The following is an 11614-nucleotide window of genomic DNA, read 5'->3' as shown; positions in this document are numbered from 1 at the left end:
CCCTATTTCATAGACTACTGTATTTCTATGAATTTTAATTTATATAAAATGTACCTCATTTATTTTTGTGAAAAAATATAGATATGATTAGGTAAATTTTGTTTTGTTAAAATAAATTATTTAGTGAATATCGTAACCTTTTACAAAACGTTTTGAATGACTAAACGTTTTGAGTAACAACAATGGGAAAAGGACGTTATTATTCCTGTTGGAACTAGAGGCAATATAATAATATTTGCACCAAGCTACTGTGACACATTAATTATCTATTTTTAATTGATTTTAATAAACATTAAACAGTTCAGTTATTATTGTGAATATAAATATGCTAAAACACTGCAAATATAACAAAAGCAGAGGTTCGTTTGGTTTTGATGCAGAATAAAATAAGTTTATAATTATATATTTCTCATTAATTAAAAAAAATAAGTTTGTCATGATGACCAGTAACAGCAGTAACAGATTGATAGGAATATTTTTTCAATTATTTTATGTGTATTTAGATAAAATTCATATTTAAGTTCCCATAGGATAAGTTATAGTAATCGCAAAAAAATGTAAAATGAAAATTTTTGTGTATCTTTTTATTTCAAAGGTTTCTGATCATGTTGGCATAACTTAGAAAAAATTGATGGATGTATGCTTGTGTGTTGCGGATACAAATTTTTGTCGACGATTTTGTGAACACGGATCAACCGGATTGATTAATTCAAGAAACATTCAATTCGTATTGATGAAAAAGTGCAGAAGTGCAGATTAGTTTTTGTCAGAGGCAGTTCCGGTCGTTTCAAAGATACGGGACAAGAAGTGCCAACTGCCAACTCTCAATTTGGCAGCCATAGATAAATAAGCATGGCAGCCTGGCAGCCATCTTTTTTGAGTACTTGACATTTTATAAATTCACTTCTGGTAATACCAATCAAAAATTTGGCATGGACATATTTTTAACAGTTACTTTTCGATATAAGCTCTTGCGAACAACATCAAATTGTTAATATAACTTTAATTTCTTTTTTCTATTTTTATTGAACTGTTAAAATGGCGGAACCTATTTGGAAAAAACGCCAAGGACGTAAGCCTTACTGGGCATTAACTCCATCAAGACGCTATCAAATAGCAAGGGAAGCTAAGAAAGAATTTCTACAATATATTCATAATGAAACAAAAAGAACTTTAGCTGAGAAGAAGTTGAGAGATGATATTAGCAGTACATGTGAAAGTGTTAAAAAAACCCATTTGAATACACATGCCCTAGCAGGTGAAGATGGCAAACGCCAAAACTTTTTTGATTTTTCAACCCCCGCCAACGAAAGTGTTGAAAACGTTCAATCGAAGCACGAGATTAACCAGGGACGCAGTGAAAAAGGGCAGCACAGGTAAGAATTTCTTATATTTTTTTTGTGCCCGTAACATTGTGCCCGAAAATCTTATTTGCTTTTATAAATTTTATTTTTAAAATTAAAATCGTTAGATATTTTAAAAATTTAAAAGATATTTTGCGAGACGGTCGGTCGAGCCATTTCTGCAAGAGTGCAAATATGGCGTCAACGTTTTTGCCAAAAATCCTCATCTAATTTTTGAAAATTTAACTGTGCGTGGCAAATTGCTAGAACTTTCCATACCGCAATTTAAAAAAATTAAAAGTTTTTTTTTGAAGTTTCTGAAAAAATTATATTATTTTTTTGTTAAATTTTAAAATTAATTTAAAATTATGAAAACATTTAATTTCTTTTTACAAAGTGATGACTCTGTAAATATATAGCTATTTTGGTTAAACATTGTAAAACTGTTAAGTTGTACCAATTGGTACTGAATCCATATATTATATATTCTATAGAAATGTAAACAAAATTTGAACTTTTTAATAAAATATCTCTATGAAATATATGATAATTTAATGTGCAAATGTCTAATGATCATATTTGATCGCCAAATGGCATTTTTCACACTTTCTTTTTATCTCCGAAACCGCTATCTAGATCTACTAGATTTACTTTCCCAAAAATTTATTGAGTTCTTTCAGCCCGTCAATACAAGTACAATTTTTTTTTTAACTTCCCGTAGGCTAAGTTATAGTAATCGCGAAAAAATCGAAAATGAAAATTTTTATATATCTTTACGTTTCAAAGGTGTCTGAATATATTTTGGCATACCTTAGAAAAAAATGGATGTATGTGTGTGTGCGTGTGTGTGTGTGTGTGTGTGTGTGTTCGGATACAAATTTTCGTCGACGATTTCGGAGACACGGATAAAGCGATTTGAATAATTGAAAAACATTCGATTCGTATTGATAAGGAAACGTGCTGATTAGTTTTTGGCGAAGGCAGGTCTAGTCGTTCCGAAGATATGGGGCAAAAAGTGCCAAAAACAGTAACTCAGTTTTTAAGAGAACGGAGCGTCCGATTTGAATAATTCAAAAAGCATTTTACTTGTATTAACAAGATGAAGAACTGATCAAATTTTCTTGAAGGCAGGTCTAGCGGTTTCGGAATTCTAGTAAAAAAAGTAAAAAAAATGCCATCTGGCGGTCAAAAATGATCATTATACAAATGCACATCAAATTATCTGATATTTTATAGAGATTTTAATAAGTATAAATTTTGTTTACATTCCTATGGGTTCCTTACCAATGCTTATCCGTTAGACGGCGGCGCGGCGCTTACGCGCTTTGATGTTTTGTCTCTATGCAGTTAAAGCAGTACGATTGTTTTGAAAAAAAGTTCAGAATTTCCAAAATATGCCAAAATACACATTTCTTCAAAAAGTCTTTTTTTTTTCAAAAAAAAGTAAATTTTTGTTAAAAATTTATAGTTTCTCAAAAATCTAATTTTTCAGAGTAATTTTTTTTCAAAAATGTTAATCTTTTAATTAAAAAATTACTTTTGGTACGGGAAGTTCCAGCAATTTGCCTTAAGGCACGATGCCATGCGCCCCAGTAGTTAATTATTCAAATCGGACGCTTCGTTCTCTAAATAACTCTAAATTTTGCTACTTTTGATACTTAAACGACATTAAATTTGATTGAACACAGTTTTCACGGTGGAGCACGATACACGCATGGAGTGGCTGAAGCTGATCCAAACCGAGGAGTGGAAGTTGTTCGAAGTAGAGGAAAGGAAGCTACTTGCAATTGCGATTTTTTTAAAGAAGTACAGTTGCTCAAGGAGCGTATGACGAATTTGGAATGTGAGTAAAATGTGACTTATTGTTTATGATGTTTTCCTAACATCCAGTTCTGTTTGACAGCTTTCCTTATCGGTGAATTGTCAGCTATTTACTGCAATATGGCTGGCATTAAAAAAAAAACTGCACGATATGCAGGGCCGGATTTAGAAATTTGGCGCCGTGGGGCACTGACAAAAATGCCGCCCCATTCCAGGATTTTTACTTAAATAGTTTTTATATAAAAATTCATTTTAAAATAGTGGTGCTTGGCATCGCGCCTTAAGGCAAATTGCTGAAACTTCCCATACCGAAAATTAAAAGTAAAAAAAAAGTTAAAATATTTAAAACTTTGAACAAATTTAACTTTTTTGAAAAATTTGAGTTTTTTCATATTTTTTTCAAAGCGATCGCGCTGCTTTGGCTGCGTAGAGTCAAAATATATAATAGAAGCGCGTAACATAAAAAAAGGTTTTTTAAATTAATTTTTTTTCATTTTTCAACAAATTTTAAAGTTCTTTATAAAATGTAATTTTCAGCAGGGAAAGTTTCGGTAACTTGCCTTAAGGCGCAATGCCATGCGTCACTAGTTTAATTTTTTTAGGTCGCTATAAGCGATTATAAAATAATTGGAAGTGCACAGTAATTTTAAGAGTGCCCGAGATCTGAAGAACATATTTTTCTTCAACTTTCAGCTCGTTTACGAATTTTTTATTAGCAAAATTGCCAAATTTTGCATTGCTATCGTATTATGTTTTGTTAATTATATTTTTTGAATAAAAAATGTTATTAAGAAAATGAGTTAATTATATTGTATAGAATTTTTTTTTCAATATCCAAATTTTGCCGCCCTGGGCAGCAAAAGAAGTGAGTATTCATGTTTATATACAATTTTGAATTTGATTAATTTATAATAATATTATTATTATTATATAGGTGTTCTCAAAGTTATTCACCCAGAATTTACAGACAGTAAAATTGAGATAATGATCAAATTGGTTGCGATATGCTCGGCAGAGGAATGACAGGGCGAGCAAAGCGAAGCCACCAAATATTTATATTTTTTAATAAATTTATTGTTTTATTAAATATATTATTTGTTATTATTATGTATCAATAACTCTAATTCTTGTGTATTCAGTATGTATTAATAATTAACTTCCCGTAGGGCAAGTTATAGTAATCGCAAAAAAATCGAAAATGAAAATTTTTATATATCTTTACGTTTGAGAGGTTTCTGAACATTTTGGCATACCTTAGAAAAAATGTATGTATGTATGTGTGTGTGTGTGTATGTGCGTGTATGTGTGTGTGTGCGAATACAAATTTTCGTCGACGATTTCGGGAACACGGATGAAGCGATTTGAATAATTTAAGAAACATTCGATTCGTATCGATAAGGAGACATGCTGATTAGTTTTTGGTGAAGGCAGGTCTAGCCGTTCCGAAGATATGGGGCAAAAAGTGCCAAAAACGGTAACTCAGTTTTTAAGAGAACGGAGCGTCCGATTTGAATAATTCAAAAAACATTTTACTTGTATTGACAAGATGAAAAATTGATCAAATTTTCATAAAGGCAGGTCTAGCGGTTTCGGAGATCTAACAAAAAAAGTAAAAAAAAATGACATTTGGCGGTCAAAAATGAACATTAGACATGTGCCCATCAAATTATCAGATATTTTATAAAGATTGTAACAATAAGTATAAATTTTGTTTACATTTCTATGGGTTCCGTACCAATGTTTACGCGTTAGGCAACGCGGCGCTTAGGCGCTTCGATATTTCGTCTTTATGCAGTTAAAGCAGTACGATTGCTTTGAAAAAAAGTTCAGAATTTCCAAAATATTTCAAAATAAATGATTTAGGATAGAATGATTTAATATGGTTCGAAATTTTATTAAGAGTTCCAAATCATTGATCAATTTTTATTGATTGATAATTTTTAATTACTCGAATTTTGAATTGCGGTACGGAAAGTTACAGCAATTTGCCTTAAGGCACGATGCCTTAATTGCCTTAAGACAGAATTCCACTTACAGCTAGTTTTTACTGCAATAATACCGTATGTTGACAAAACAATTACTTTTGGGGAAAAAAGTTGTTTTATTTTATTTTTTTGCAAAAAAAAAAAATTTGTATATCGAATATAATTCAAAATTTAATTTTAATTCTGGCTAAAGTTTCAAAGATCACTTATATACTTAAAACGACTAATTTTACATTGTAATTAAATTTATATAATTCTTATAAAAATTAGGCAATGTTACAATATTTATAATAATTTATTTGAAAACATTTAATATTCCTCAAACATGTTTACGAGAAGTTCCAATAATTTGCCTTAAGGCAAAAGGTATGCTAAAATGTTCAGAAACCTTAGTAACGTAAAAATATATAAAATTTTTATTTTAGATTTTTTGCGATTACTATAACTTACCCTAAGAAGTTAATTATTAATAGCACAATAGAATCAATAAAAATCTGTCACATAAATTTCAAATAAAACGGTCTGTATGTGAATTGTTTCGGTAGTGACATCTTTACAACAGTTGGCAAATTAAACATAGTATCGCCATTTTGTGTTAACCTCTAAACAAAAACTAAATTTATTTATTCATTCAAAAAATATTTAAAAAATAATAGTGACAACAAAAAACAGTGCCATTTACATGAAAATTTGGTAATGAGCAATAATAACAGATTAAAAAATATGTAAGTAAAAGCATATCTCCTTACTTCATATTTTATTTGATTAATGCAGCAGATGTGTATTGAATTGAATGGAAATGCATCATAAATATTTATAAGTTGCTAATTGTTCAATTAACACTAATTATTCGCAATTAATCAAACTGTAAAGTCCATTTGGCCTCATATTAACATGATGAGCGTTGACAGATGCGATTGCCATTCCCCACCATCGACTTTAGTCTAAAATAAATATTGTTCTTTCGAGACATTACACATTTCGGAGTTATTAATAGACGACTTGTTCTTAATTTATACATTTTTTTTAAATAAACTTAATTTTCAATTAACTTCTGTAAAAATTAAATTGGTTAAAATGGAGTGAGTATTGTCATTTTTGTACGAAATATTTTTTTCTAGTGTAGTGCAATAAATTGTTGTATTTTTTATGTTAACGAATTACATAATTCTGATATAAATTTATAATCACAAGTGTGTTGAGTATTACTTAAATATTCTATTAATAGTTCCACAATATGATTTGTTACAGTTGGTTGCATCTAGATAATAAAATATGATAATTTAAAACCCATTGAAGCTGACATGTAGTTTCTTTACTGTCAGCTTTTAAAATATAGTTGAGAAGAAAGATATATCAATGTTGTTATATATATATATTTGTTTTCAGTTTTTGTTTAATTAGATTTTTTAAGAATGTTCATATTTTTCTTGCAATTGGAATTAACAAATTGTTGAGAATTATTTGGTAATAATTTACACTTTTAGTGCTGAATATACTTTCATCCCGTAAATCATATCTACATAAAACTGTGTTACGGTCAAAAAATAATTTTCAATATTTATATACTCATTTATGTATTTATCCATTAACATATTGCCTCCAACATATATGAAATCATTTAACTAAAAGCATCAAATATATTATTACTTGTTTATGTATATATTAATAATGATAATAATAATATACCACCCACTCATGATCATTATAAATATAAGAACAATTTAAAATAGTAATCTCAGCACAAATTCTCTTTAAAAATAAATATAATAATAATGATATAATAGAATATCTATTAATATATTTCCTCCAACATATATGAAATCATTTAACTAAAAGCATTAAATATATTATTACTTCTTTATGTATATATTAATAATGATAATAATAATGTACCACCCACTCATGATCATTATAAATATAAGAACAATTTAAAATAGTAATCGCAGCACAAATTCTCTTTAAAACAAATATAATAATAATGAACATAAGTATGTGATAAACAAATGAAAACATTTTGAGACTGTAGATTAAATTGTTGTAGCATTTCAATTCCATGGTTGCAATAAAATATTTTATCTTTAAACCAAGAGCTTCATAGAAATATGCATTTACTCTTTATTTTCAATAAAATAACACATTTTATTTAGACAGATTTGTATTAATAGTAATACTAATTAAAGAAACGATGGTGTTCCATAATTTTAGTAAAATAGAAAATTATTTTTTTCATTATTATAGGCTATAGAAAGCATTTTATTGAACAAACTCTTCAGGATTTTAATATATTATAGGAAATTATAATTCTTATTATTTTAACTATAATTTTACATCATTTTATATTGGACATCATTATATAAACGATAATTTTAGACTAAACATACACATTCTACCTGAATAGTTTTATAAATTATGGGATGAAATAGTTTCATGTGAATGCATTTCATCAAAATTGCAGTATCATGCTACTGTACTTAGATATCTTGATTGTGAATGATTACAATGTCTTACAATTATTTCTTTTTTAGTGTGATCCAAAAGAATTATGTCTTCAAACTCATCCCAAACGGATCAAATTCGTGAGGCTTACGATACACTATATGAAATATCACGACTTCTGAACACTGGTTTGACTCCAGAAACATTGCAGATTTGCATTCGTCTTTGCGAAGCTGGTGTTAATCCTGAAGCTCTTGCACATGTATTGCGTGAAATAAGAATACAATCTGAGACACACCAAAAATCTGATGCTAATAACTAATTTTGGCAAGTTGGATATGAAAATTAATTAATCATGTTTGTGTCAGTGTTCAAATCATTCTTCATTTAATATATTTTGTTGTCATGTGTTTGTGTTAATTTTCATTTATGTTGTTGTTATAACAATGCTTTACAGATTCTTCGTAATGATTAGATATGTTTGGTTTTATTCACAATATTTTGTTGAAACAATACCTATTTTATTCAAAAATTGCATACATATTTGATATTAAACTTTTGTTAAAATATTAATGATTCTTATGAAAAACAATAAGGTCATATTATGAATAATACCAATTGTATTTAATTTTTTTTTTAAATAACTTGTGTCGTCTTTTCTTTATTTGTTTGTTTTAATTAATTTTTAGATATCATTATTTTATTGGGGTTAAAAGCAGCATTTGTTCTAAATTTGAAAATTGTTTAAAAGAAAAAATATAATTAATTCATTATAATATGAATTCAATCCATAAGTCATGGTCTTCTGCACTTCTGCAGAAATAATTGTACGTTTTCAAAAAATTAAATTATTAATCTTTATGTTGCTAATCCTAAAAAAAAATTTCTGTGTTCATAATTGGTAATATCCATCTCGATTCTACTATATGTATTGTATTTAAATTTGTTTTAATCAGCACATCAAATATGAACTATAAATATGTGGGATCTTTTAATTTTTCTACAAGCATAAAAGTGATCATAGTGTTCAATCAAGCATTAAAAACACATGTTGGTTTCTTGTGTTCATTAGTGCATGATTTATATGTTTTTTAGTGACTATTTAACAAATGGCTAGTAAATTTTATAATATTAAATTTTATCATGCTTGTTTATTCTTATTAACAGTTTTTTCATATTTTAAAAAGTTACGTAAACAATTTTCATAAACAAAGTTATAATTTTTTTTATCAATATGATTGCATTTTTTCTATAAATTAATATATATTAAATGTTCTAGTTCGCCTCTAATTATATCTTCAAACCTAGTTCGTGATAACTTTGCAATTTTTTGTTTTTGAATATTTGCGCTGTTTCTCATCGGTTGGCACGACTGTTCGCCGTCATTATTGGTTTTGTGCGAATGATAACATGGCCGCCGTGTAACTTGTGTTAAAAAATAGTGAAGAATTTAGGTGTTTTACGGAGTCTTTAAAAACAAGATAATTGGCGCAATGATTAGTTTACGAATGTATTAATATGCGTGCGTGTCAGTAAAATTCGCGTCGGATAGTTTTCGGTGTTTGTGACAGATTCGATAATTATTTATTTTACATAAGCTCTCATCTTTGTGTCATCGGCCGAGTTTTTTGTGTAAACTAACAGTAGTTCGATAAAATTAAGTCAGTATTGAAATGCTCTAGACATTCGCAATGTCTGTTTTTATAGGAGAGATGGCTTGCTGATCGACAGTGACAGCTTTGGACATTACGCCAAGGGCCGTGACATCAGACTTCAAAAGGTAGTCGGTTATAATATATAGTATAAATTAATTGCCTTTGCGATTCGTTCGGAGCCCTGGAAGCATTAAAAGGCACGATCATGGGCAATAATGCCACTTCGGCCAACAAAAAGGTGGACGCTGCCGAAAGCGTCAAAGAGTTTCTCGATCAAGCCAAAGAAGAATTTGAAGACAAATGGAAGAAAAATCCAACGAACACGGCGGCTTTGGACGATTTCGAACGAATTAAAACATTGGGTACTGGATCCTTTGGCAGGGTCATGATTGTCCAGCACAAACCGACCAAGGAATATTATGCAATGAAAATTTTAGATAAACAAAAGGTTGTCAAACTGAAGCAAGTCGAGCATACCTTGAACGAAAAACGCATTCTACAAGCCATTAGCTTTCCTTTTCTGGTCAGCTTGAAATTCCACTTCAAAGACAATTCAAATCTCTACATGGTATTAGAATATGTTCCCGGTGGAGAAATGTTTTCCCACTTGCGAAAAGTTGGTAGGTTTAGCGAACCACATTCACGATTCTATGCTGCTCAAATAGTATTAGCGTTTGAATACTTACATTATCTAGATTTGATCTACCGAGATCTTAAGCCCGAGAACTTGTTGATCGATTCTCAGGGCTATTTGAAAGTCACTGATTTTGGTTTTGCAAAACGAGTTAAGGGTCGCACTTGGACATTGTGTGGAACCCTGAATATTTAGCCCCAGAAATAATTTTGAGCAAGGGGTATAATAAAGCGGTTGATTGGTGGGCATTAGGAGTCTTAGTTTACGAAATGGCGGCTGGTTATCCGCCGTTCTTTGCCGACCAACCGATCCAAATCTACGAGAAGATTGTTTCTGGCAAAGTTCGTTTTCCTTCTCATTTTGGCTCAGATCTCAAGGATCTGTTACGAAATTTGCTGCAAGTAGATCTGACAAAACGCTATGGCAACTTGAAAGCGGGCGTAAACGATATCAAGGGGCATAAATGGTTTGCTTCAACTGATTGGATTGCAGTATTCCAGAAGAAAATAGAAGCACCTTTATTCCTCGATGCAAGGGTGCAGGCGACACTAGCAATTTCGACGATTACGAAGAGGAGGCGCTGCGTATCTCCAGCACCGAGAAGTGCGCCAAAGAATTTGCCGAATTCTGAATGCTTCATGTTTTTGTCTTTCATTTTGGAAATGAGTTAATTGCAGTTTTTATGTTGGTCATATTTCTTGTGAAAAGTTGAAAGTATTTAAAATAAAAAGCGAAAAAGACTCTCCTCTGAGCCCCCTTTACCAAAACAAAGAGAACATTTATTGTGAAAATACACACATGCTAATGTTTTTTCATAAATAGGAGTCGAAACCCCCTCTCTCGTTACATAAATATAATTGTGTGTTAATCGCTTATTTACAAGAGAATCATGATCATTAGTAATATGTATGCACATGTATATATGTGTATATGATGCGCATATGTGTGTAGGCATACTGTATAGTAAGAAATATTTAAACAAGATATAGGTATTAAATTACTAAAACAGTTTTAAAGTAAACATTCACATTTACATGGACACGCAGACACAGATATACAATTCATTCAAATTTATATGATAAATTTGAGTGGCATTTACAGGTAGCTCATATTCAGCATTGTTGAATTCTTCAGTTATAAATTATGCAAAATAATATCGATATATGAATCAAGTTTAATAACTATTAATTAATCTTATTTTTTAATGTTGTTTTAAATATTCAGAAAGATATCAATGCGGTGCATTTAATGTGTACTACCTGTATATGAGTTTTTCTTATTAATATAAATACATTACATCCACCTATACATATAGATATATAAATGTGTATACCATTTTATTTGTTGTGTAGTCGTTTTATCATGGAAATCAAAAATTGCTTTTTCATAGTAGTGCTAGTTATATAAAAAAACAAAAAATTGGTATGAAAATTTCTCTAGATGGAAAATAGTAAAGCTGTGTTCTATCCCTTAATAGCTTTGCATCAACTTTCTGCATAGTGAATAGGGCTCCCAATATCATTTTGATATGTATACTGTGATATATTTCCGGCATATATTCAAAACTTTATGATCACTTTATTTATGTTAACAAACGAAAATTTTAAGTAAATTTGTATCCTTTAATGCATGCCTGTATTTCTGAACATCGGATAATGCATCAATATTTTATATTCTCGAAAACTCTGCATCGAGTTGATGCAAAAAAAACTATCATCACGGCTTTATGTTGTAATC

The 11614-nt window shown here is 29.7% G+C and overlaps 1 protein-coding gene across 1 annotated transcript; it reads left to right on the top strand.

The window, feature by feature from the left end:
• Positions 1-8951: 8951 nt before the first annotated feature.
• Positions 8952-11614, top strand: LOC113363198 (cAMP-dependent protein kinase catalytic subunit-like). The gene is given in 3 exon segments (XM_026605683.1): positions 8952-10055; positions 10058-10393; positions 10396-11614. Coding segments are annotated over 3 exon segments (1056 nt in total). The 5' UTR covers positions 8952-9448; the 3' UTR covers positions 10509-11614.

This window comes from Ctenocephalides felis, unplaced genomic scaffold (genome assembly GCF_003426905.1).
Source record: "Ctenocephalides felis isolate EL2017-DRISC unplaced genomic scaffold, ASM342690v1 CF-g0.4_SCAFFOLD_00845, whole genome shotgun sequence".
Taxonomy (NCBI): Eukaryota; Metazoa; Arthropoda; class Insecta; order Siphonaptera; family Pulicidae; genus Ctenocephalides; species Ctenocephalides felis.
Note: the sequence above shows the minus strand (reverse complement) of the source record. Positions and strands in the feature narration are given on the sequence as shown.